General features: G+C 40.1%; 2 protein-coding genes across 3 annotated transcripts in view; one reads left to right on the top strand and one right to left on the bottom strand.

Annotated features, from left to right (window-relative positions):
• mtrex (Mtr4 exosome RNA helicase) overlaps positions 1–508 on the top strand; it is a 55,291-nt gene extending 54,783 nt beyond the window's left edge. Inside the window, exon 27 of the mRNA XM_079659579.1 lies at positions 21–508. Coding sequence (XP_079515705.1) covers positions 21–73 — 53 coding nt within the window. The 3' untranslated portion in view covers positions 74–508. The remainder of the gene's footprint in view (positions 1–20) is intronic.
• On the bottom strand, positions 317–27,872 carry plpp1a (phospholipid phosphatase 1a). 2 transcript variants are annotated; one of them, XM_079659581.1, is made up of 6 exons: positions 27,489–27,872; positions 20,235–20,386; positions 15,723–16,003; positions 9,538–9,595; positions 4,471–4,647; positions 317–2,643 (listed from the first exon to the last, which is right to left on the bottom strand). In XM_079659581.1, the coding sequence occupies exons 1-6, from the start codon at positions 27,544–27,546 to the stop codon at positions 2,527–2,529; spliced, it is 843 nt and encodes a 280-aa protein (XP_079515707.1). In that variant the 5' UTR covers positions 27,547–27,872; the 3' UTR covers positions 317–2,526. The 2 variants fall into 2 exon arrangements, with proteins under 2 accessions (XP_079515707.1, XP_079515706.1); XM_079659580.1 differs by lacking the exon at positions 20,235–20,386 and adding an exon at positions 22,315–22,469 and having other exon boundaries at positions 27,489–27,869.
• Positions 27,873–27,996: the final 124 nt, after the last annotated feature.

The raw sequence follows: 27,996 nt of genomic DNA, 5'->3' as shown, positions 1-27,996 counted from the left end.
CTTTGTTTCTGTGTCTGCAGGAATAACGAAGATCAAGAGGGACATTGTGTTCGCTGCCAGTCTCTACCTTTAATCTCCTCAGGAGTTTTAGTTATGATTAAGACCACAGATTTATCTTTTTGTCGTCATATTTTTCACACTGTGGGCAAATAATATGAAATTCAATCCCCAAATGTTACTTTAATTGGCTTTTTAATTTATTTGTCCTTGAAATAACTTTCTTTTCCAGCTTTTTTTCCCATCAGAAAATGTGTCCTGAACTTTGCAAATGTCCTGTTGTACTGTATTTAATTGCATAATTAGGACTTGATTTCCATTCAGAGCATTCATGCGTTTATTAGTGGTTCATAATACAACATTATACGGATATATCTGCCTGGGGAGGTAAACAAAAAGTCATGCTTTCATTTAACAACAATACATCTGTTCATGATAACAAGTGAAATGGCTTTGATTCTCCTTTTAGACATTTGTACATATTTCTTTTCAATAAAAGTCTGTATGGTGATTGGTTGTTTTTCTTTACATACAAAAAGTACATTATATTAGATCTACATAGATACGCAGCAGCGACAGCGAAGGCAACACGGGACTCAACTCTTAAACCAAACGTAATACGAGTAAAGCTTCATTTGAGTTATCTGGAGTTGAGTTTTAGGATCAGCTTTAGAAGCAAACCTTTGATTAGCCCTTTACTTAACAACGACCGAAAGGCACTCCAACTAACAGCTGATCTTTAAAGTCCTTATAGTATGCCTGGAAGATAACGTCAGTATGTCGTCAAAAAAAACGTCAATGAGTCTGTCGAAAATGAGTAAAAACAAAATTGAGTATGCTGGAGAAAAAAAAAGTCAATGGTTAGTATGTAGAAAATCTGAAATGTCAAAATCTGAAGTAAATCTCAAAAAGTGGATGTTTAGTATGTAGAGAAAAAAGTCAATGTTGGTATGTTGAATATCTACGGAGCCCCTAAAGGGAGAGAGATAAAAAATAGTCAGGAAAACGGATTCGTTTCTCGTGCGCACGAAAAAAACGAATCCGTTTTCCTGACTTTATTTTTTTTGAGAAAGTTACCGATGCACCAAGGAGTAATGGAACACACATTAGACAACCATTTCATTGCAGACTGTTATGTTTACGTGGGGAAATGACAGAGCATACATTATTTGAAATAAACTATATTTGATGGACATTTCGGCCCGGGGTGTAGAGCTATTGGTTTAAGCACCGGATCGGCAAAACAGGAGAGTCTGTAAACCAGTCTGCTTTGATCTATGAATTAATGTCCGTGACTCGCTGAGTACCTGCTTCCCCCGCAGCTGTTTTATAGGGAAACAAACACTCAGAACACACACACAGAGCCAGTGGCGGACTGCCCCCCCACCCACCCCCGTTGACAGTTTACGTCGGCTGGGCAGGGTGAGATTCCCGGGCTGATTTTTAGTCCCAGTCCACCCATCATGCGTCCTGATGACCGGCGATCTCCTTCATAAAACTAATAAAAGGGGGAGTAATCGGGCAGTTCGGTGTGTGTGTAGAGGTGTGTGTGGTTAAAACGTAACAGCTGTGGTCACTCTTTATAGCTGTTCAATGAAGGTAAACACTGAGTAGGCGGAGCGTAAAAGCTCTTTGAGCGCTGGTGCTGGTCTTCTCTGAGTTACACGTCCCGCTGCCTCCTGGAGGGACCACACACCCCTGGCCGAAATGTCCTTAAAGTGAAGTCTGAGTACGAAATATATCTCAAATAATGCACTGTCATTTCCCCACGTAAACATAACAGTCTGCAATGAAATGGTTGTGTCCTGTGCGCTTCACTTCCTCCTTGGCGCACCGGTAACTTTCTCCCCAGAAACATTTGTATTGTATTTGAAAGTATCGTGCACACGAGATACTAACCCGTTATCCTGACTTTTTTTTTTTTCATGTCCCTTAAGGGGCTCCGAAAATATCTGAACAAATAGAGGGGAAAAAGTTATGGTTTTAGTATGTCGAAAATAAATGTCGATCTATTTTCTAAATGTCAATAAGTGTTAAATCTGAAAAAACGTCAAATGTTGCGAAAAAAGTCAATGTTTGGTAATTTGAATATCTGAAAAAACTTCATAAATGTCGAGGAAAAAAGTCAATGTTTTAGTATGTCGAAAATAAATAAAAAAGTCAAAGTTCAGTATATCTGAAAAATGGTCACAGTACATCAAAGCTCTTAAATCAGGTGGAAAGCACAGGTACATTCACAGGTTCCCCTCGGTGGTCGGCCCTGCAGTGGATCCTTCTTCCTGCTCAGTAGATAAACATGTCTTTGCACTATCTCTAAAACACGTGGTCGATCTACGAGGCTTCGCAGGTAGTCGGCACTTTTCCTTCTTCCAGATGATTTAAAAAGTCTTAAAACCTTCCGTACGTTTCTTCTGGGATGCACAGCTGGAACCCATGCAGGGTAACGGAGAAAAGCTTGAGCATGAAATGAAAGGCAAGGGGTCCCGGGTGTGCGTTGTGGACAGAAGCTCCTCCCCCTCGAGGTGATGCTTAGTTGGGACTCTCACAGTGGTTTCCATTGGTTGTCTCCTGCAGCGTGGTGTGGGGGTTATCCTCCTCTCTACGGGGGGCCACGCGAGGCTTGAAGAAGTCCGACACGCAGAACACCTGAGAGGAAGGACAAAGAGGGAAAAGTTGGGTTTTAAGTCAGAGTTTAGTCTGAATGAAAGAAGGGGAAAAGTCAGAATAGTATGTTAAAAATACTCAGATCTTGTACTTGAGTAAAAGCCGGGTTGCGGTACCTGGCTGGAGGGAGACTTTTATATCATGGGTTTAATTACGCATATGACTAAATGACTGCTATCGTGTCAGCAGCGGGACCTTAGCATAACTTTTCTGACCTCGATAAATTGCCATTTACTTGAGGATGTGACTAGCAGTTTGAAAGGATGTACTTGAATATATATTATCATGATGTCAGTGGTATTACAATGGTCATGCAATAATTTCCGGGAAAATGTATCCAACAAAATTAATTATCGTGAGAGGCCTATACATGAAACACAAATCTACAGACTTACTGCAAACTGCCAAATATATTATTAACACACTCTCACTCTCTGATACTCTTTGACTCTACTTTGGCCTAGTAGAACAATCGAACAATAAGCAGCAGACTTTTACCTTATCATTTCTACTTGATCTTAGATCTGCGCATGAGCAATACGGGTCGGATTGACCAACCGGCTCCCACTGCTCTGCTGTCTGTTAACGTTGTTAAGAGTGGTGGGGGCGGGAGGGAGCGGATGTCAACTCAACATTGTAAATAAGATAAGAGAGAGCTTTATTGTCTCCCTTAGGAGACGTTTGTCTTGGGCATCGAGATAATAACCATTAAACATTCAGATCAATCAGAACAGAGCGAAGCGGTATAAAAACAGCTTTATCCCAGCAGCTATTGCACAAATTAACACATCATAGGAGCGTCACACAGAGGCCTATTTTTATTTAATTGTGAATTTTGAATGTCCATGTTTGTACTAGTGTTTTCCTTCTTAAAATGTTTTTCAAATATTTTGAGATTTGGTTGAGCAGGGTGTACTTGTCCTTTATTAGAGATGTGTTGTTTGTGTTTAGTGTCAGGATGGAAGCCTTGTCTTTTTCTCTGCAAACAGAATCTACCTACGGGTACAAATAAATAACCTGAACCTGAGATCACATATCACATGGCAAAGAAACATACAGGTACAGTGCTAACAAATAACAAAAGAACAAACTAAAAACGATCGCTGGTTCGTCTTGTTTTTGGCGTGAGAATAGTTTGGGCAGCGTGAGAGCGTGTGTCACACACCAGATGCGTGAGAGTTGGCAACCCTGGTAAAATTAGAAGTACTCAGATCTTGTACTTGAGTAAAAGTAGAAGTACTCAGATTTGAGTAAAAGTAGAAGTACTCTGATCTGGTACTTGAGTTAAAGTAGAAGTACTCAGATCTTGAGTAAAAGTAGAAGAACTCAGATCGGGTACTTGAGTAAAAGTAGAAGTACTCAGATCTTGAGTAAAAGTAGAAGAACTCAGATCGGGTACTTGAGTAAAAGTAGAAGTACTCAGATCTTGTACCTGAGTAAAAGTAGAAGTACTCTGATCTTGTACTTTAGTCAAAGTAGAAGTACTCAGATCTTGTACCTGAGTAAAAGTAGAAGTACTCTGATCTTGTACTTTAGTAAAAGTAGAAGTACTCAGATCTTGTACTTGAGTAAAAGTAGAATCACTCAGATCTTGAGTAAAAGTAGAAGTACTCAGATCTTGTACTTGAGTAAAAGTAGAAGTACTCAGATCTTGTACTTGAGTCAAATCTATTCTTCACTTTGCAGGGCTCATTCTTCTTCTGTCATTGTAATTTAATTGACATGAGTTTTCTGGGTTTTAACAGAAAACTCTTAAAAGCAGAAAATGGAAATACTCAGTAAAGTACAGGAGGTCGGCGGATCACTCACCACCAGCAGAGCCATGATGGCGCCCTGCAGCAGACCGGTCAACACGTCGCTCCAGTGATGTTTGTAATCCGACACCCTCGATAGGCCGGTGAAAACCGAGGCGGCGATCAGGAAGAACTGCATTGTGGGTCGGAGCAGCCGCGCCCATTCAACCTGGAGACGAGCCTGCAGGTAGAGCTGAGGGAGGAAAACACACATAGGGGTTATTCAACAGGGAAATGAGGAGAAGTTATTTGCTTCATTTCCAACAAACACACTAAGAAATAGTTTGTTTATCCCAGGGGGAAGTTGGGTTTAAAAACGTTTTGAAATAAAAAATTAAATAAATGTTCCCTATCCTTTGTGTCATCTTGTCTTCTCCATGATGGTATGTTTGGGTTTTTATCATGTTCTGTCGCTTTTACCTCTTAGAATATTTAACAAATCGTACGGTGTCCTTGGGTGTCATGAAAGGCGGAAAGAAATATGTAAAAATGTGCAAACTATAATATATACAGTAGTGTGTAGGACGTACACATCAAGCTGGTCAGAGTTCCTGTAGGAGTGCCAGGAAAATGAGCTGCAGTGATTTGCAGATGACTCATGATGCTTCATCTCCACCACCGTACTTCACTCAGTCTCATTTATTTATATCAGAATCAGGAAGTAGTTTATTTATCCCAGGGGGTTTTGGAAAAATTGTCTCCATTTTAGAAGATAAAATGGAGAAAAAAAGATTACATAGATCAACTTTAACAAGATAAAATTAAATATATATATACTGTACACTCGCGGTATAAATATATAATACATATATAACTTTACTCCAAATTCAAGGCAAAGTTAAAAAGGTTAATCTATAAATACCAGAGAGAACTATTTGAATAGCAAGAGGTGGTGATTTCTAGTTTAAGGGGAGCAAAACATTTTGTATGAGAACTTTAAAGTTCACCTATCACGCTATTTTAGGCATATATTAAGGGTCTCAGATATGCAAATATATAAAAACATGTCTATGATGTGTTTTGCTCAAAATACAAACCGATCATACATTTCAGACATCCCTCAAACCCCTCTTTTGAAGCCCTGTTAGAGAAACGCGGATTTTGGGTCCTTAACTTGAAAAAAAAAAAAAAGAGGAGGCGGAGCTAATGCCTGATCAGAATTCTACCGGAGATAAAGTTAAATTCTGTTGTGATAAAACGCCATCCTGTTCTAAACCACATCAAGGATTATTTCTGAAACAGTATGGAGCTCAAATGCTTTTTCTCTTGCGGGTTTATCACAAGTCCAGTTCCTTTTTTTATTCCCTGCTTCTTCACACACATGCTCTCCAGTACAGGTTAGCTCTGAGTGTTAACGAAGCTTGCTAATTAAAAAAAAATACCACATTACATCCAAAACACGTCGGGCATTGTTTCTGATAGCGACTCTCTTTGGGTCCACCTTTCCGAAATTACGTCATATCGGCAGCACATTTGTATCCACTTGTTATACCCAAGATCCCAGGAAGTGCGCCGGGCTCTGGGGAAAATATTCGTTGTGGCCAAACGGCGGTACTACACTTCCGTATCAGTCGCTGGGCCCGGAAAGACTTTTTCCCATTGACTAACATGGGGAAAGAATGGTCTGTAAATCGTAAACTAAATAAACTACCCAGTATGAACATGTGTGTAGCCCTTATTAAAAACATTCGGTCCTCAAGTTGTAAAATGTGCTAATAAAGTTATTCTGAGAGTTATTTTCCTCTGCATTATGAACGCGGATCTAACCCGCGGGACCGCGCCGTCCGGCACGTTCATGTGACGTGTTCAGTTTTACCTTTTACGCACAATGAAAACAGATTATATGAATATATGAATAATTTCGTGACGTTTCCCTCTCTCAAAAGTTGGGCCATTTTGTCTTAATGCGCCAAAGAGCAACTCTCATAGGAATGAACGAGGCCCCGCCCCCCACGCTATACATCCATGGTTGTACCCCCGTTTTTAAAAGATGTGGGTACAGAGGAAAAGAGAGGGTTTTATTTTCTGACGCTGTGTGACTTCCCCGACACACCGGGCACACATGTTGATGTATAAAAGACATAAAAAAGTGCATTTTGCATGATAGAATGGGAGAAATAAGGTTGTTTTATAAAAAGTAAAAGTGTTTTCTGTTAAGTGAGGACTCTTGCTAAATAGATACAAATAATGTAAAAGCAGAACATCCACCATAAAAGAAGAATGAGCCCTGAAAAGGGAAGTATACACCCCCCAAATGTATATTTAAAAACGTCAGTAAATGTGATAAGCTTCCTCTTTGATAGAGGTAGAATAAAACTGTTATAAATTAAATTACTTTTTCCAGGAATTAAACAAACATCATTTTTTTTGTATCATTAATTATTAGCTCTACTTCCTCTCCGTGTTTAAAAAGGTGAGAGAATCTCCTGCAGTCCATATTTCACCCTCAGATTACTGATAGTCTATTATAATGTAAATAATATGTACACATGACCAAATATGTATGCATGTTCATTTTAATTAATTTCTTATTTTATATATTTATTTATATAGCACATTTTTAAAGGGTTCTTGGTGGAGCCAAAGTGCTGTACATATAATAAAAAATAACCTACAGTAGTAGTTATTTATCATTTTTAATTGTTATCTTTGATGTTATCCTTAATTGTATTAATCTGTGCTGTCCTGTTTTTCCAATCTTACAAATTAAATATCACCCCACCTCTGGAGCGTCATCCTGAAGGAAAACAGCTGAGCGTCACGTATCCTTGGCATAAACATCAAAAAGTTGTTTTTATCAGAAACAGGGTGTGTGTGATCTTTAACGATTCAATGGGGACAAACCAGTTCAGCCACTTTCCCCACAGCGGTGTGTAACTGAGTTAATGACGCACGCTGCTGCTGTTTCAGAGTTGGAGGAAGGAGAGCTCTTCCAGGACTGTCAGACTGGAGCTCCGTGCAGAGGGAGAGGCGTCTGTGTCGCTGCCAGGACTTTGTCCCCGAGTCTCTATTTATAAATCTGCTGCTGGAGAATCAGCAGACTATTACATTTATCAGGGAGGGGCAGCAAGACCTGATAAAAACACACCAGAGGGAACTGGGAGAGGACAGAGTCTCTGAGCAGACGTTTATCAAGCTTTAACGATCCTCAGGGCGTACAAATACATAAATACATATTCAAATCTTAAAGCGCTGGAGCTCAAAGCAATAGTTTTAGAGGATCAGATGAAAGGTTAGATACCACTCGCATGTCTGCCAATGTTAGCTTAGCTTAGCATAAAGACTGGAAACGGATGGAAAAGCTAGCGTGCCTCTGATTAAAGGCAACACTAAATCTTTACATGTTGGTTTATTAGGAAGTAATAACATGTAAGGTGTTACTTGGTGAGCCTCATTGGTCAAGTCATGGTATAGTATACACTAAACATGTCATTTCAAATCTTATGTGGTACAGTAGAAAAGTCATAGTATAGTACAGGGCCGTGCCTGGCCAACATGAGGCCCCACGCAAAGTTATATGATGAGGCCCTCTGTTTCGCGAGCGTCGACGGGGGGGAGCCGTGCCGCACCACACTAATTGCGCCGCATTATCGGCTCAGTTGAGGCACCCTCCGCAAGATGAGGCCCCCTCCGCAAGATGAGGCCCCCTCTGCAAGGTGAGGCCCCCTCCGCAAGGTGAGGCCCCCTCTGCAAAGTGAGGCCCCCTCTGCAAGATGAGGCCCCCTCTGCAAGGTCAGGCCCCCTCTGCAAGGTCAGGCCCCCTCTGCAAGGTGAGGCCCCCTTTGCAAGATGAGGCCCCCTCCGCAAGATGAGGCCCCCTCTGCAAGATGAGGCCCCCCTCTGCAAGGTCAGGCCCCCTCTGCAAGGTCAGGCCCCCTCTGCAAGATGAGGCCCCTTCCGCAAGATGAGGCCCCCTCTGCAAGGTCAGGCCCCCTCCGCAAGATGAGGCCCCCTCCGCAAGATGAGGCCCCCTCCGCAAGGTCAGGCCCCCTCTGCAAGATGAGGCCCCCTCCGCAAGTTCAGGCCCCCTCTGCAAGTTCAGGCCCCCTCTGCAAGTTCAGGCCCCCTCCGCAGGATGAGGCCCCCTCTGCAAGTTCAGGCCCCCTCTGCAAGTTCAGGCCCCCTCTGCAAGATGAGGCCCCCTCCGCAAGTTCAGGCCCCCTCCGCAAGATGAGGCCCCCTCCGCAAGGTGAGGCCCCCTCTGCAAGATGAGGCCCCCTCTGCAAGGTCAGGTCCCCTCTGCAAGATGAGGCCCCCTCTGCAAGATGAGGGCCCCCTCTGCAAGATGAGGCCCCCTCTGCAAGGTCAGGCCCCCTCTGCAAGATGAGGCCCCCTCTGCAAGGTCAGGCCCCCTCTGCAAGGTGAGGCCCCCTCTGCAAGATGAGGCCCCCCTCTGCAAGGTCAGGCCCCCTCTGCAAGGTCAGGCCCCCTCTGCAAGATGAGGCCCCCTCTGCAAGGTCAGGCCCCCCTCCGCAGGACTAGGCCCCCTCCGCAGGATGAGGCCCCCTCTGCAAGATGAGGCCCCCTCTGCAAGGTCAGGCCCCCTCCGCAGGACTAGGCCCCCTCTGCAAGGTCAGGCCCCCTCCGCGAGGTGAGGCCCCACGCAGTCTGCATGATCGGCCTGTAGGGAGGGACGGCCCTGCTATAGTATGTCACTTTTTTTACAGAGTGTGCAATAATATATTTAAAGCATAGTCTGCAAATAATATGTTCATGTATTGTAAGTAACAAATTATGAGGGAATTCATTTTGTGGCGTAAAAACGTCATAGTATAAAATGTCTGAAGGTCATTTTGTTATTTTTGGACAAAGCCAGGCTATCTGTTTTCCCCTTAATGCTAAGCTAAGCTAACAGCCTGCAGATTTGTATTTATTGGAAGCAAGTTAGCAGATAGGTGTATTCCCCAAATGTCAAACTATTCCCTTAACGTGGATCACTATCGAGGTCACATTTTCTACGAAGCTTGATATGCAAAAATATGTACCTGTTTTTCATAATTTGCACAAAGTGTCCTGTTCGTGTTCCAGTGAATAGAAATGGATATGAGTGCAGATCAATATGTAAAGTGTTCCAGGTACTTACAGCGAGGAACAACATGCAGTACATGGAGAAAGAGGAGTGGCCGGAGTAGAAAGAAAGCCTGCAAGACAAGGACACAAAAACAACACGTTAAAGTATAAATCAATGATCCTTCAGACACACACAATAATAAACACATCAACACACACAACACACACAACAGCTGTTTGGCGTTTAAGGCGGTGTCCATGTGACAGTTTGTCAGTTAGTTTGACGCCTTCATGAGCAAAGACTCCTGAGAGAGATGTGGTGAAACCCTAAGTTACTCCCTGCTAATAAAAACAATACAGTGTTGTTCTGAGAGGACTCTTTAAAGTAGAGACAGTACATACTGATATACAGCTGAACATCAGCAGGAGAGGACTCTTTAAAGTAGAGACACTACATACTGATATACAGCTGAACATCAGCAGGAGAGGACTCTTTAAAGTTGAGACACTAAATACTGATATACACCTGAACATCAGCAGGAGAGGACTCTTTAAAGTAGAGACACTACATACTGATATACACCTGAACATCAGCAGGAGAGGACTCTTTAAAGTAGAGACACTAAATACTGATATACACCTGAACATCAGCAGGAGAGGACTCTTTAAAGTAGAGACACTACATACTGATATACACCTGAACATCAGCAGGAGAGGACTCTTTAAAGTAGAGACACTAAATACTGATATACACCTGAACATCAGCAGGAGAGGACTCTTTAAAGTAGAGACACTAAATACTGATATACACCTATTTTCCACACTTTTTATTAAATTGAAATACAAATCAAGGAATTGATTAATTAATCATATATAGTAACTATTAGTCTCAGCTCTAGTCAAATAAATGAAGGAATGTTTGACGTTTTTAGACGTTGTGAAATTAGCTTCTCATGTAAATTGCAGAACTCCGGGTTTTTGTTTTTGTTGCTTAACAGATTATAGAAATCTGACGCACAGTACATCGAACCCTGTGTGCTCTCCTTTGTTTGGTGACCTGCTCACGCTGTAAGTACAAAGGGCAAAGGTCAAATGTGTCCCTCAACAATCTACGAGTGATTGTGCACTTCATAAAGTTGTGATAACACGGTTACAAAGTGGTGCAACTCTTACGTTTCCATTCAGTCTCTGCACCAGTGTGAGGGTTCAGTTATTGGTTTGCAGCAGCGTTGAGAAAGATCTCAGGAATGTGAAGCTTGTTTTGATTTAAGGAGCGTGACGCTTATCGGCTCGCTGCAGAGGGAAGTGTAGAGGGAGGAGAGGACTTCCACTTCTCATTAGTAATTATAGAGGCAGAGGGCGAAATGGTGACATCAGCTGTGCAGATTGTTTCAGGGTTAGAGAGGTTTATTATGGGCTGTGAGGAACTCTATCTCTGCTCAGTCACTCAAGAGGGATAGTTTGAATGGTTTGTGGCGTTGTATGAAGTACAAATTCATCGCCACTTGGAGTTCTAACCGGTTACATTCGCGACACACCTCACCTCACATTTACTATATACAGTATTGATTGTCCTTCCTCCTTATCTTCCAATCATTTGCGATATTTTTGGAACTTTAAGTATTTTTGGATCTTTAAGTATTTTTGGAACTTTAAGTATTTTTGGAATTTACGGTATTTTTGGAACTTTAAGTATTTTTGGATCTTTAAGTATTTTTGGATCTTTAAGTATTTTTGGAACTTCAAGTATTTTTGTAATTTTAAGTATTTTTGGAATTTACGGTATTTTTGGAACTTTAAGTATATTTGGATCTTTGGATTAGAACTTTCCACTTCGAGTTCTAACCGGTTACCTTGGCAACACACTTTACCTCACATTGACTATATACAGTATTGATTGTCCTTCCTCCTTATCTTCCAACCATTTGGACGCAGACTTGCATTTCCCCATAACGATGTTGTTTAACAACCGGCGTAAACGGACCTTCGCGCTATCAAGCAGTGAGCGCGCGATGTCCTGTTCAGATGACGTCAAACCCAACGGGATGCCATAAATAAAGTACACAGAATCACACTACACACCTACGCAATGATTACATTCAGGCAGACTGTAGAACCCAACCTCTTTGGACAATTTATATACTTATTGAAGACAAGCTATAAAATGTAACACCTTGGAAAATACCGTTTAATACTTTTTAAGACCCCGCGGATACCCTTGTCTAACCTCTGCCTTGATAAGGTTAGTTTTCTTGTGTTATTGTGGGACTTTGGCGGATCTGATCTAAATGTGTAAAGCACCAAAAGTCACACAATAACACAAAGAAACCAGAGCAACAACTTATGTGATATAAGATGTAAAATTACAAATGTTTTCTGTGGAGTTTGGTGGCTTTTACAGAGTCTTCAAGCGCTGTCTGACAGCAAGGAACTCTAAATGTTTGTCAGAGTATTACCTGCAGGAGATGCAGTTTGGAGAAACGGGGGTGTCAGCAGGAAGCTAAGCAATGTTCTTAAAGAGAATCAATATCAAGGCAAGGCCGAATTCAGAGTGCTCTACAAAACCATTAGAAGCATTAAGAGCTAGTGCAAGAGAAATACATTTAAATACAGTTCAAACAGTCGTAAAAGAGCTAAAACTATGCACATTTAAAACTGTTTGAATCATTTCAAGTGCATGTTGTATTTGGAATATTTTCATAGCTTAAAAGGTGGGAAATGTAATTTATTTCAGAAACACTTTTTGTTATATTCCATGGAATGCTCTTAACATCCCGATAACAATGAAAATATTAAATGCTTTGACAAAAAATACATTAAAAAATGCATCAGTGGAAGCCGTGGCGCTGTAAAAAGCACGACCAATCATCTGACCCGGCTAAAGTAACTGGATGGCCTACCTGCCTGTCAGCCTTCCATCTGTGCACAAACTTATCTCGTGCCCTCATTGGCCATGTGCGCGTTCGTGTGTGTTAGAGGAGGGGCTCTGTGAGGAAGGGGCAGATTGTCTCCGGTTGTGTATTTTCAAATTCTAGCGCACTCGAGCTGGTTTCTCCATTCTTACCTACCCCACCTTTAACTTTGCGGTCAAACATCCCATTAACAAACAGTATTTTACCTCCTCACTTAACACAGGAGCTTCTGGTCCCCAATGCCTCATTAGGTTTGTTTGTATTTGTTATTGTGTGACGCTGGCGAGCCTTTTACAGCCGAAACTGAAGCTGTTGCGTAGCCTCTCTTTCAAGCCACCAGACTCCATTGACAAAAACAGTCATTTTACTTGGCAAAACACAGGTGAGGCTTGTCCACCTATACATTGATTATGTTACTTTCTTCGTGTTATTGTGTCACTTTGATGAATCCAATCTTCCCGTTTAAAGCACAAAAGTCAAACAATGACACAAAGAAACCAACCGATCCATGCAGTGGTAAATAAGCAACCGATGTGACATGCAGGGTTAAAATACTGACATTCTCAATGGAGTCTGGTGACGTTAAAGAGAGCATAAATAAGGCTTTGGTACCTAGTCTTAAAGGGCTGTCTTCATCCTCTCTTCAGGATCATTTTAAGAGTCTAAAGTCCTTATCCACAGTCAGAGTATTACCTACAGCAGATTCAAACATTCAGGAATACCAGCAGGAAGCTATGTCACTTTAAGTACTGCCTTGATTATGTTATTTTCTTTGTGTTATTGTGTCACTTTAGTGGATCTGAAGTCACACAATGACACAATAAAACGTATGTGTCCTGTAATGTTAATATATTGTTTTTGTCAATGGAGTTTGGTGCCTGTTGTAAAGCTGTGAAATTGTTCTAAATCTAGTTTTTCCAGGTTTTTTAGTACCTAAAATACAAGTAGCTGATACAGCAATATATTTCCTAACATCCTGCTGGTTCTCCTGTGTGTTTTCTGAAACTAAAGTGTTCTGCTCTTACTCTGGAATAAACTACCCAAATCAAGCACGTCCGCAGAAACGCTTACTATTTTTAATTAGAGACTAAAAACATATCTCTTTGCCGCTGCTTTTTAATTGAAATGCTCATATTCGAACTACAGTATGCCTTTTAAATAGGGATGTCCCGATCACCTTTTTTTGCTCCCGATCCGATTCCGATCATTTGATTTTGACAATTTGCCGATAGCGATTTTTCCCGATCCGATCTTTATGCAATGCATTAAGAGAAAATAAAGCATTCAAGTTATCCCTTAAGGTTATTTTTTTATTTAAATTGGATATTCTATCCAACATGGATATAGCTTCTTTCTTTCACAGCAGCATTGGATCAGTTCAGTTGTGCAGCATTGGATCAAAACAAAATAAAGCTTATCAGTACTCGTTAGCTTACTGCTACAATTAGACACTGCGCCCACTCTGTTGCCAGATTTGAGAGAGATAAGCAGGTCTATGAAGACAAGCCCCAAAGAAGCAACACATACATGATGTTGTGTCATTTGAAACCAAAACTAAGGCCTCAGGATGACTTTAAGACTTGAACATGGTCATTTTTGTTTTGTAACAATTTATAAAAAAAATTAAAACATCCCGATCCCCGATTTTTTTCTCCAGATTCCGATCTTTTGAAAATCACGTGATCGGCTCCGATCCCCGATCACGTGATCGGATCGGGACATCTCTACTTTTAAACATGTATTGTATACTATTTATTTTTATTATTTTATTATCTTTGCTTTGTAATGCCTGTTGTAAAATTGTATAATGTGTTTTTAATGTATTTATTCCTAAAAAGTCTTTTAATTTGTTTTGTAAAGCACTTTGAATTGTGGCGTACAGAAAAGTGTGATATAAATAAACTTGCCTTGCTTGAAGGTTACAGTGTGTGTTGTTGGAGTGTGTTATCTGCTGTGTGTTTACCAGGGTGTGGTGCTCCATGGTTCGTATTTCCTGGAGCCCCTTCCCCTCTCTGCAGTCTGGTTATTTTAATAAAGCAAGATGAGAGAAAACATTCATCAGACGTCACGGGCTTTTTCTAGATTAATGCCATATTTCTGATGTGTGTTTGTGTTCTGCTGATAGATAATAAGCTGCAGCAGGAGGAGAGAAGACGTTTAGGATCAAATTACTGAAATATGATTCCTCCTCGGATTAGATTAACGTCCCTAGCAGAAAAGAGGCCTGAGTTTTAGATGTTTTGTTTACATATAGGAGGTAAAGAAAGCCAAATGATAGGTACTTAAAGGTCGACGGATCGTATAACTTGCAAGGTACAAACATTTTTAAACGAAGCAGATATTGAGCTCTAACAAACCTTCAGTTTAAGAGTGACGCTCAAGAGGTTTTATAGAGGTTGGCATTATTATTTAATTAGCTCGTTAGGTTTTATTACCAAGTCCTGTTTCAACGCCCTGGAACTGACACGATAAGTTGATTAGTCTTTGAACTTCTACCACCTTAACAAATGCCATAAAAACACTGATTATAGCTACTTTAAAGAGTCCTCTCCTGCTGATGTTCAGGTGTATATCAGTATGTAGTGTCTCTACTTTAAAGAGTCCTCTCCTGCTGATGTTCAGGTGTATATCAGTATGTAGTGTCTCTACTTTAAAGAGTCCTCTCCTGCTGATGTCCTGGTGTATATCAGTATGTAGTGTCTCTACTTTAAAGAGTCCTCTCCTGCTGATGTTCAGGTGTATATCAGTATGTAGTGTCTCTACTTTAAAGAGTCCTCTCCTGCTGATGTTCAGGTGTATATCAGTATGTAGTGTCTCTACTTTAAAGAGTCCTCTCCTGCTGATGTTCAGGTGTGTATCAGTATGTAGTGTCTCTACTTTAAAGAGTCCTCTCCTGCTGATGTCCAGGTGTATATCAGTACGTAGTGTCTCTACTTTAAAGAGTCCTCTCCTGCTGATGTTCAGGTGTATATCAGTATGTAGTGTCTCTACTTTAAAGAGTCCTCTCCTGCTAATGTTCAGATGTATATCAGTATGTAGTGTCTCTACTTTAAAGAGTCCTCTCCTGCTGATGTTCAGGTGTGTATCAGTATGTAGTGTCTCTACTTTAAAGAGTCCTCTCCTGCTGATGTCCAGGTGTATATCAGTATGTAGTGTCTCTACTTTAAAGAGTCCTCTCCTGCTGATGTCCAGGTGTATATCAGTATGTAGTTTCTCTACTTTAAAGAGTCCTCTCCTGCTGATGTTCAGGTGTATATCAGTATGTAGTGTCTCTACTTTAAAGAGTCCTCCGAGTAAAATAAGTAAATAAAACATTTTAAATGCTGAGATATCGAACAGTACACACCTGCCCTCGTTGACCATCTTGGCGTCCCCTTGGCAGGTGAACGTCTCGATGTAATTGCCCGTTGAGCAGTCGGTGAGGTTCCAGTCCGGTTTGCAGACATCGAGGAAGTGCGGCCTGAGGCGACCGATGGAGTATTTGGCGATGTCCGTCAGAGACTGGCTCATAGCGGCGCCGAACAGGAAGGTACCGACCGCTTTGTAAACACACGACACGTAGCTGCCGTAAGAAGACTTGGACTTGAGGCGCTCCAGATAAACTAGAAGACACTCGCCAATAACCATCTGTAAGAGGGGGGGCGGGGGGGGGTCAGGGTTAGAGGGTTGTACAGAAATAGACAACAAGAAAGCCTGAAACATTCCCTCATTTAATCTCCACTTACTCAGTCTAAAATAAAGATTTAAAAAAGGTAAAAGAAAATCAGAATCCAACACCAATTTTATTCGAAATAGATCGATACCGCTCTCCTGTTGCTACGCTAGCACCTGCAGCTAGTTAGCTTAGCATAAAGACTGATGAGTATAAGAAACCAGAACGTGCTGAATAGTGAGATGTGAAGGTGAGGCTAAACAATATATAGATTTTTTAAAGTCAATGCGATGTCAACTTGCAAGTAAACCAATTGTTTCTACTGAAAGAGATCTTAGCTTAGCATAGAGACTAGCATCCAGAAATATAGGTTTGCTTAAAAAGGTTCTGCTGAACAATATTCAGCTTTTTTATAATGATCAGAATGTCAACTTGCATGATAAACACATCGTGTAATATGGCGATATCAAAATGTAGGGATTTAGGGAATTCCTCTAATCTTTTTTTGTGTACAAGCATTTTTAGTTTTATAGCTAAAACCAAAAGCAGCAGAAATATCACTTCTGTTATTAACAGTTCTTCAAATCGTGCAGCATTATTTAAAGTTGGATTATTTACACAGTATTTATTTTAATTTTTGAGGCAGAGGCTACCTGTTTGCCCTTATAGAGAGGTGAAGCCCCTCCCTCTCCTCCATGGGACCTTATTTCTGAAAAAGTATGTATTGAAGTCAATGGAGAGAGAAAGATTATCTCTCGATCCCGTTTGAATTGTGCCACGAATTACATATAAGATGTTTGTCAATTTAAAAGATAATTTTGCAAGTGAATTATTTTTAAATGTGTGGTAAAACTGTGAAGTAACACTTTTTTTGTGTGAAACCGCTCAATGAGCTACATCTCCCGTCTCGCACCACACACCAAGACGGCCGTCACGTTGGCACATTTCACTTCTTTCTTTCAGAATGAGGCGGAAAGTATTAAAAGAGGTGAAAATCACTCCAAGTCTGGGCATGTTGAGAGCTGTACACACACACAAGGGGAGTTAGTCGGTTCATAAGAGCCAGCATGCGGGACCGGGACTCTGGGATTTGTAGTCTTTCTAGTTGCGTATTTTTCATCGTCTTATATTTCAACAGTTTTACGACAAACTGTGACTTTTTTGACATGGAAATTATTTTTTAAATTGACAAACATCATATGTGTAATTCGTGGCACAATTCAAACGGGATCGAAAGATAATCTTTCTCTCTCCATTGACTTCAATACATACTTTTTCAGAGATAAGGTCCCATGGGGCGGAAGTAGATGGGCGGGACTTCGCCTCTCTATTCACGGACAGTCATTATGCTAAGCTAAGCTAATCAGCTGCTTATTGTAACTTCATATTTAAGGCACACATAAGAGAGTGGATCTTAAGCTCAGAAACACAGCAACGGGTTAAATCACAAACAATTTGAGCTTTTCGTTTAGTTTCCATAACATAACGAGGATTACACATCTGATAGTAAATTGTGTTGGAAATATGAAAGCAAGAGGAGGATGGCCATTTAAATAAATAAGCACTTTTAACTTGATGGACGTCATAAAAAGACATTTTTAAGTGTGTGTGTGTGTGTGTGTGTGTGTGTGTGTGTGTGTGTGTGTGTGTGTGTGTGTGTGTGTGTGTGTGTGTGTGTGTGTGTGTGTGTGTGTGTGTGTGTGTGTGTGTGTGTGTGTGTGTGTGTGTGTGTGTGTGTGTGTGTGTGTGTGTGTGTGTGTGTGTGTGTGTATACTGAATAATGACTCATAGATTCCTGTCGTGGTCCAAAAGAACAAGAGTTCATTTCGTTACGCTGCCAACAGAAAACAGCCGGGGGGTTTTCTGGATGTTCATTCAAACAGAAATAGAATCTCTGCCTCGAAGCTCCTGTATCTCTAAAATCTTCAAATTAAAAAGGGTGTCAATCAAGTTTAAAGGTGTCGGTTTGTCACTGAGCTGCTTCACTTTACTTTAATATCTTTTGTACGTATTGAATGGAAGCTTGTTTTCATTCATATTTAGAGATAAAACCTGCGAGGAAAGTTGTTGGTGAATAAAAAAAATAGATAATAATTATATAAAAAATAAATAAATATATAATTTTAAACAAGTGATTGAATACATAATTAATTGATTAATTAAAAGGCTTAAAAGGAGCAATATAAAAGGAAAAAAGCTGCATATTCTCTGGTATTAATGTGTTTTTTTTTAACACTTTACCAACTGTATTTTATTATCAATACATGACTTTAATCTCAGAGAATTTATGAATTTCTCTTTTAAATTTGTGGTTCTTTTTTTACTCATAAATTCACCGCTTTCCGACTATTTCTATCTAGTCTTTGCTCCGTAATGATATGGTAGAAATATTGTTCTGTGCAATGGTCCTAAGTTATGAAAGGAAAGGGATATGTTCGCTGTCTAACGGCTGAGCCTGTCTTTAAGTGCTTTCACATTTTTACAATTCCTGACAAAGGTTACTTCTGCTTTTCTTCTGAGGAGTTCCACATCTGCCTCATTCTGCACACTTTCCTGCAGCAGCTGCAGAGTGAGTTAAGGTCGGAGCTTTTCAAATAACGGTCGCCTCTCTGTTTCCTCTGGCAGCGTTAAAGAGTTTGGAAAACATTGAATGCATCACGCAGTTAGTAGGTTAGCTCACAGGGTTAATTATGCATGCAATAAGGAGCAGGCGTACATTATTACGTTGGATGCACGATATATATATATCTATATATATATAGATATATATATATACACTGTATATCTATATATATAGATCTATATATACGGAAATGGTTCATTTAAAGGATTTCATACGAGAGAAAATGCTTATCTTTGGCAGCATCTACTCATGTGGTTACAGGAAGTGCTGTGTGCATCCGTTAATGGGATTAAAACTTGTCATTTTTTACAGTTTTAGAGAATGACAACACGGGTGCAATTTGAAAAACAGCCTTAATGTTTTGGGCTTCACGAGAAAACACGAAATAAATATTCGAAAATCTAATATGTTGTTTGTTTCTGTTTGATGTCGGCTAGATTGAATTGATCTTTTATTTTTTAAACTTTGTTTATTAGGTTTTTTCAACAGCATACAGTTATTCTATCAGAGCACGTATCAAACGGAGGTAAACACATCTACACTTTATAGAAAAATAGGAGTAACAATGTAAATCCTGCTTCTTTTTTTTTTAAATATGACTATTGGCCAAGACCAAGTAGTTTTTATCTTGTAAAGACCTAGAAAGGGTTATTAACGCCTTTGTTACCACGAGACTGGATTACTGCAACGCTCTGTACGTGGGTTTGGACCAGGCCTCCATTAGACGCCTGCAGCTAGTCCAGAACGCAGCTGCACGTCTTCTGACTGGCCACAAGAAGCGCGACCACATCACCCCAACTCTGGCCTCACTGCACTGGCTTCCAGTTCGGTTCTGAATTGATTTTAAAATCCTTTTATTTGTTTTCAAAGCCCTAAATGGGCTGGCTCCGGCCTATGTAGCCGAACTCCTCCATCGCTACGCCCCAGCCAGAGCCTTAAGGTCTGCTGACCAGCTGCTGCTGGTAGCGCCCAAGAACAGGCTCAAAACCCGAGGGCACCGAGCCTTCAGCTGGCCCCGGGCTCTGGAACACTCTGCCCCTCCATGTGAGGTCGGCCCAGACCCTAGGGGTTTTTAAATCAACACTAAAGACTCACTTCTGCTCCCTGGCCTTCTAGTCAGAGCGGAGCACGACTCCTGTGTTTTTGTTTTTTATATTTATGTTCTAAATGATTGTCTTTTATTGTGATTGTAGTAAAGTGTTTTTATTACATGTACAGCACTTTGGCTCGACCAAAAATATTTTTTTATAAATAAAACTTGATTTGATTTGATTGATCTTTTCTTACTAAGTCTTAGCCTTTTGTTATTTTGTTATACTTTTGCATACATACATGGAGGTTTAATGATTGAAAGCTGACTAATATGTGCAGAAACTAAAGGTTAGAAACGATCAGGAGAACCAGGTCATTATCGGTAATTAGCTTTAATAAATCGTGCATCCCTTTAAGATGACAGAATAATGTATTCAGCAGTACCATGCATTTAGAGAAACATGAGAAGGGTAGAGGTGGACGAAAGCCAGTCAGAAATCAAAAGAGGACCAGAGGAGGTAGCAGAACACAAACAAACCAGATGCACTTACAGTGAGCACCGTGACGGGAATCATGACACCTCCTAACAACTGATAGGAAATGGTGTCTTCTTTAAGAGGGAACTTGATCGAATCATCGTTACAGAAAAAGCCTCGGCGGAAAGGATTGTGAGTCACCGTGAATATAACAAACGGGAGTCCAACTAGCAGAGAAAGCAGTGAGACAAAAGAAAAACAAAATATACAGGTTACAAAAAAATGTGTCACTGCTGGACCATCTTTTTCCCATGATGCAACAGTGTGCAAAATCTGCAGCGATGTTAGCGGGAGCGTCGCCAACTATTAGGAACGTCAGGATGCAAATATTAGTGGTTAAAGTTGGCACGGGAAAAAGGACTGGTTATGTTAAGAGACAAGTTAGAGAAAAACATTAGAGCAGAGATGAGACATGAGGAGCAGCGAGGGAGAGGACAACGTGAAAAGACCTGCTGATGTTCAGGTGTATATCAGTATGTAGTGTCTCTACTTTAAAGAGTCCTCTCCTGCTGATGTTCAGGTGTATATCAGTATGTAGTGTCTCTACTTTAAAGAGTCCTCTCCTGCTGATGTTCAGGTGTATATCAGTATGTAGTGTCTCTACTTTAAAGAGTCCTCTCCTGCTGATGTTCAGGTGTATATCAGTATGTGGTGTCTCTACTTTAAAGAGTCCTCTCCTGCTAATGTTCAGGTGTATATCAGTATGTAGTATATCTACTTTAAAGAGTCCTCTCCTGCTGATGTTCAGGTGTATATCAGTATGTAGTGTCTCTACTTTAAAGAGTCCTCTCCTGCTGATGTTCAGGTGTATATCAGTATGTAGTGTCTCTACTTTAAAGAGTCCTCTCCTGCTGATGTTCAGGTGTATATCAGTATGTAGTGTCTCTACTTTAAAGAGTCCTCTCCTGCTGATATTCAGGTGTATATCAGTATGTAGTGTCTCTACTTTAAAGAGTCCTCTCCTGTTGATGTTCATGTGTATATCAGTATGTAGTGTCTTTACTTTAAAGAGTCCTCTCCTGCTGATGTTCAGGTGTATATCAGTATGTAGTGTCTCTACTTTAAAGAGTCCTCTCCTGCTGATATTCAGGTGTATATCAGTATGTAGTGTCTCTACTTTAAAGAGTCCTCTCCTGTTGATGTTCATGTGTATATCAGTATGTAGTGTCTCTACTTTAAAGAGTCCTCTCCTGCTGATGTTCAGGTGTATATCAGTATGTGGTGTCTCTACTTTAAAGAGTCCTCTCCTGCTGATGTTCAGGTGTATATCAGTATGTAGTGTCTCTACTTTAAAGAGTCCTCTCCTGCTGATGTTCAGGTGTATATCAGTATTTAGTGTCTCTACTTTAAAGAGTCCCCTCCTGCTGATGTTCAGGTATATATCAGTATGTAGTGTCTCTACTTTAAAGAGTCCTCTCCTGCTGATGTTCAGTATGTACTTTTTCTGTGTGTGTGTGTGTGTGTGTGTGTGTGTGTGTGTGTGTGTCATGATTTAAAATGTATGAATTCTTTAAAGTGAACATCCTCCTTTGCCTTCAGCTTTTCCAACACACCCTTCAAAGCCTCTATGAAGGTCACCAGCTTCACACGGACATGAGAAACAGAGCTAAATAAATACCAAGGAACTGAGTCATTCTTATCCCACAGGGAGCTGAATACAATGCATTACACTCTTTTTTTATTTCAATATTTCGCAAGTTGACTCACCATCGCAGGAAGTCTAGTTAAAAAAATAAAATAAAAAAGTGGTTGCTTCACACGTGGAAGGCACGATATGTATAAATATATATAGAATTTAAAATCGGGGCAAAAATCCCAAATATAGTCACGATGCCCATAAACTACGTGTCCCACAATGCATCTCATTTTGTGACATGCACACTGAAGATACTTGCAATGATTTGCCCTAGACTTCTGCTTTCAGACGTAGTTAATTATGAAGTTATGAAGACATTTAGTTGGACACCCCTGACGTAAAGTGTTCATATCGTCCCCTTCTTACATGTGTATGAGCTCATAGACCACCTCAAAGTGCAAATGTTTCTCCACCTGCGATGAACGAGCCAACTTGAGTCATTGAACGCCTCCTACTTACGCAGCTAATGGGCAGCGTGAAGCCCACGGTGTAGAGCACGGTGGACGTGACCGTGCTCGAGTGGAACGGGTATCTGAGGCTGTCGTCGGTACAGAAAAAGCCCCTCTGGTAGGGGACCACTTTACCCAGGTTAAAGGCCGCCAGAGGCAGACCCCCTGTGGAGCGAGACATCGGGAGCAGTTAGACACAGAAACAGAGAGGGGCTGGAGACAAAAAGAGGAGAGGGTTCCATCATCTGTGTCCAAACCTGTCAGAGAGAAGTTTATGATGTTAGAGGATCACAGAGTTCACTAAGACCATCTTTGTAACATATTACCTGAATGATAATTACCTGATGAATGATGTGAAATATAATCAAGTGTTAAATCAGACTTTAGTTCCACCTGGAGTAAATCCACCAGCTACCCTGCAGTATACAAAGTCATTCAAACTAGCTGCACCTTTACCAGCTTTGAGAACACTTTCATGATCAATCATTATAAAACATATCATATATATTATTCTGAAATGGACCAATCTGCACAATGACTACTTTTACTGTCTTTCACTAGATTTTGATGAGAATACTTTTCTACTTTTACTTGAGGAACATTTTTAATGCAGGACTTTTACTGTAAAAGAGTATTCCTACACTTTGGTACTTCTACTTTTACTCAAGTACAAGATCTGAGTACTTCTACTTTTACTCAAGAACAAGATCTGAGTACTTCTACTTTTACTCAAGTACACGATCTGAGTACTTCTACTTTTACTCAAGTACACGATCTGAGTACTTCTACTTTTACTCAAGTACACGATCTGAGTACTTCTACTTTTACTCAAGAACAAGATCTGAGTACTTCTACTTTTACTCAAGTACACGATCTGAGTACTTCTACTTTTACTCAAGTACACGATCTGAGTACTTCTACTTTTACTCAAGTACACGATCTGAGTACTTCTACTTTTACTCAAGTACAAGATCTGAGTACTTCTACTTTTACTCAAGTACAAGATCTGAGTACTTCTACTCAAGTACAAGATCTGAGTAGTTCTACTTTTACTCAAGTACAAGATCTGAGTACTTCTACTTTTACTCAAGTACACGATCTGAGTACTTCTACTTTTACTCAAGTACACGATCTGAGTACTTCTACTTTTACTCAAGTACAAGATCTGAGTACTTCTACTTCTACTCAAGTACAAGATCTGAGTACTTCTACTTTTACTCAAGTACAAGATCTGAGTACTTCTACTTTTACTCAAGTACAAGATCTGAGTACTTCTACTTTTACTCAAGTACAAGATCTGAGTACTTCTACTTTTACTCAAGTACACGATCTGAGTACTTCTACTTTTACTAAAGTACAAGATCTGAGTACTTCTACTCAAGTACAATATCTGAGTACTTCTACTTCTACTCAAGTACATGCTCTGAGTACTTCACCTCTGGCTTTATATTAACGACCCATTTGAAACACAGGAAGTGGTGCAGCTGTTGTCTCCGTCAGCTGAGCCATTTTTAAACTGATGCTCTCCAACAGCTGGAGCAGAAACACACACTGAGCACGAAAGTCACTTTCACTTCTCCGATAAAAGAGGTAATAATCGACATAAAGCCATTACGTGTCTGTGTATCTATATATTCCTGTAGTTTAGAGAGATGGTATATTGTAGAGTACTCAATGTATTCAATATCTTCGTTAAAATGTGTATTTCTCACAAACAAAAAACACTTTCTTTGTTACCTCTTTCTTATCACACATAGTGTTTCTGTTTTTGTTACCATTTAAATATTGAATTCTATTTATTACTTTTATTTTTAAATCAAATGCACCGGTTTTAGATAATATCTTGATTTTGATGCATAGGTTGATTTGAAGGTTGGTTGTTATTTGTATAATTATTGTATTGTTACTATGCTGGTCTATGCAGTTTTTTTAGCTGGCCAGGTTAGCTGGTTTAGCTGGTTCAGCATGCACCAGCTAAACCAGCTAAAGTGTCCAAAACCCCTCTAAACCAGCCAACCATTCCAGCCTAATATCCACGGGCTGGTCAGGCTGATTGGTCTAAGCTGGTTTTTTCAGCAGGGTTTGAAAGCAGCCTCCCTGTCTGTGTCCTCGCGCTGTCCTCACATCCCCGGACCCCCAGATTCAGAGGAGCACAGGGATGTCAGTATTGTTTATGAAGCAGGGTATAGAAAGCACATTATTGAAATGAAAATACTATTTATTTACTTTTCCAAACAGTGAGCAGCTGGGCAGCTGCAGCATGTGTGTTGCAGGACATGTGTTGGACACAGACTGTGTGGTTAGACTCTGTCTCACACGCAGGTTGCAGTGTAACATCAGAGGAGACTGGGCCAACTGCACATTCTCAAACTGCACCACTTGGAACTAACTAAACAATTATGTTTATATAATTGTATTCAATAACCGTAACAAATTCAACAGTATGAAGTGATTTGTAAATAGGAATACAGATTTGACTTAATGTTTTCATAAATATAGGTTTCTCCCAGTTTGGCATGGGACTTATTTTTACTCTCTCAAAAAAACGGAATCGAGAACCGAAAATAACCGGAATCGAAAAGCAGAACCGGAATCGTTAAAATCCAAAGGATACCCATCCCCACGTGTGATGCAGTAAAATCTCACCGCTCACTTACGTTAGCGGTGTCGTAAAGCCGTGGGGAAATGTAAAATACGATGCTGAAGAAGATTCCAGTGGCCCCAATTTTTCTACTTTGTCAAACTCACTTGTCCATGTACAAGTACTCTCTAAAAACGTTTTCTTACACACAAATATCTCTTCTGTCTCACGTGTACCAAGCGTATGTGCATGTTAAGATGTCACATGCAGTCGTGAAGGATTCAGTCTGGACGCAGATTACTCCATATAATCTAATCATCTGCATCTAATCCAGTTTCTGCTTCGGTCATCTGGACAGTACACTTCTCCTTCATGTGAGATACAGAGGTACTTGTACTTTACTTGAGTATTTATGCTACTGTGTACTTCTACTCCACTACCTGTATTTAATCCCTTTAGTTACTTCACGGATGTGGATGAATGATGTGAAATCTAATCAAGTGTTAAATCAGACTTTAGTTCCACCTGGAGTAAATCCACCAGCTACCCTGCAGTATACAAAGTCATTCAAACTAGCTGCACCTTTACCAGCTTTGAGAACACTTTCATGATCAATCATTATAAAACATATCATATATATTATTCTGAAATGGACCAATCTGCACAATGACTACTTTTACTGTCGCTACTTTCACTATATTTTGATGAGAATACTTTACTACTTTGACTTGAGGAACATTTTGAATGCAGGACTTTTACTGTAACAGAGTATTCCGACACTCTGGTACTTCTACTTTTACTCAAGAACAAGATCTGAGTACTTCTACTTTTACTCAAGAACAATATCTGAGTACTTCTACTTTTACTCAAGTACAAGATCTGAGTACTTCTACTTTTACTCAAGTACAAGATCAGAGTACTTCTACTTTTACTCAAGTACTAGATCTGAGTACTTCTACTTTTACTCAAGTACAAGATCTGAGTACTTCTACTTTTACTCAAGTACAAGATCTGAGTACTTCTACTTTTACTCAAGTACAAGATCTGAGTACTTCTACTTTTACTCAAGTACAAGATCTGAGTACTTCTACTTGTACTCAAGTTCAAGATCTGAGTACTTCTACTTTTACTCAAGTACAAGATCTGAGTACTTCTACTTCTACTCAAGTACAAGATCTGAGTACTTCCACTTTTACTCAAGTACAAGATCTGAGTACTTCTACTTTTACTCAAGTTCAAGATCTGAGTACTTCTACTTTTACTCAAGTTCAAGATCTGAGTACTTCTACTTTTACTCAAGTACAAGATCTGAGTACTTCTACTTTTACTCAAGTACAAGATCTGAGTACTTCTACTTTTACTCAAGTACAAGATCTGAGTACTTCTACTTTTACTTAAGTACAAGATCTGAGTACTTCTACTTTCACTCAAGTACAAGATCTGAATACTTCTACTTTTACTCAAGTACAAGATCTGAGTACTGCTACTTTCACTCAAGTACAAGATCTGAGTACTTCTACTTTCACTCAAGTACAAGATCTGAGTACTTCTACTTTCACTCAAGTACAAGATCTGAATACTTCTACTTTTACTCAAGTACAAGATCTGAGTACTTCTACTTTTACTCAAGTACAAGATCTGAGTACTTCTACTTTTACTCAAGTACAAGATCTGAGTACTTCTACTTTTACTTAAGTACAAGATCTGAGTACTTCTACTTTCACTCAAGTACAAGATCTGAATACTTCTACTTTTACTCAAGTACAAGATCTGAGTACTTCTACTTTTACTCAAGTACAAGATCTGAATACTTCTACTTTTACTCAAGTACAAGATCTGAGTACTTCTACACCTCTGCTGTTTACTGAAAGACTTCTTTCTCAGAAACTTATGGTAAAACAGAGAAGTTTGACTCAGAAGGACTTCAGTGAGGGACAGCTCCTGCAACCAGTTTGTAAACAGAATTGAAAATGTACCAAAATACATTAAAAAAAATAATGTGTTTTAAATAAAAGGAACTCAAATATAAGTCTATTTAAATAAAGCTTATTTTAAAAGGTAAAGTTCATACATGACCAAAGCGAAAAAAACAGGGTATAACTATCAATGTAATTAACAATATATTATAAAACGAGAAGAAGACAGATTCCATATAAAAGCTTGCTTTATTTCAATTAAATGAGCATTAAGAGCTTCAGTACAAATGAATATAATGAACTCACAGTGCTATACTGCATCATCACGTTCAGTTGTATGGTTGCACTCAATAAAAAGATTAATTTTTAACCCTTAAGTGCCTATAAACTTCTGACAGTGCTGAAATCCAACAGACTTTGGAGCCGCACTCATTTGAACAGAAAGGAAACAACGCACAGGTAATAAATAATTAACAGTAATGAAGGGGGAAAACTTCAAAAACACACCACACACTATCACAAATAAAACACACATTGTATTAGATTAGTGGTTCAATTAGAGGTTAAAATAAACTCCCATTCCCCACCACTATCCAAACAGTAGGATTAAATATCAACCCTTTAAATCGGATTACATCAACGGCACACATTGAGTAAATAATACAGAATATAAATGAAATAACATACCCAGGATGAGACATGTTATGTCGAGCAGCACGAAGGGGATTCCTCTCGCCTCGAACATGTTGCCTCCTGTCTGTCTCTGCCGCAAATGAAGCCTCTTCTCCGGGTACGAACAGCGGCAGTAAGGTGGGTGGGGGTGGAGTTTGTTTTCGATCAGAAATATGTCAGCAAATGGTGCAAAAACACAATAACCCGTCCGCACCCTGGAGAAGAAACAACGGAACTGCAGGACACATCAAGAGGAGCATTTGTTGTTCTGATAACTCCGCACGACGCGCCGCATGGCAGAGTAAAACAAACGAACCCACACCGGAAGATTGTCGTCAATAATACACACCTGTTCCCGGTTCGGTGTGTGTGTGTGCGTGTAGCCGGTGTCTGAGGGTGCACGCGGAACTAACCCAGTGTCGATGGAGGCTGCGCGGCCCTGGTGGTGCGTTCAGGGGCCAGTGGGGAAATTGGGTAGTATCCTGGTTTGTGAACTAATCTTTATTTAATTTTTTGAATTTTT

Source organism: Notothenia rossii (genome assembly GCF_949606895.1).
Source record: "Notothenia rossii genome assembly, chromosome: 11".
NCBI lineage: Eukaryota > Metazoa > Chordata > Actinopteri > Perciformes > Nototheniidae > Notothenia > Notothenia rossii.
Note: the sequence above shows the minus strand (reverse complement) of the source record. Positions and strands in the feature narration are given on the sequence as shown.

Coding starts and splice junctions, on each gene's coding strand:
- plpp1a (XM_079659580.1), bottom strand. CDS start 27,546: ATGTTCGAGGCGAGAGGAATCCCCTTCGTGCTGCTCGACATAACATGT. Junction 22,470..27,488: donor CATAACATGTCTCATCCTGG/GTATGTTATTTC, acceptor CTCGCTCCACAG/GGGGTCTGCCTCTGGCGGCC. Junction 9,596..15,722: donor AAGATGGTCAACGAGGGCAG/GTGTGTACTGTT, acceptor CTTGTCTTGCAG/GCTTTCTTTCTACTCCGGCC.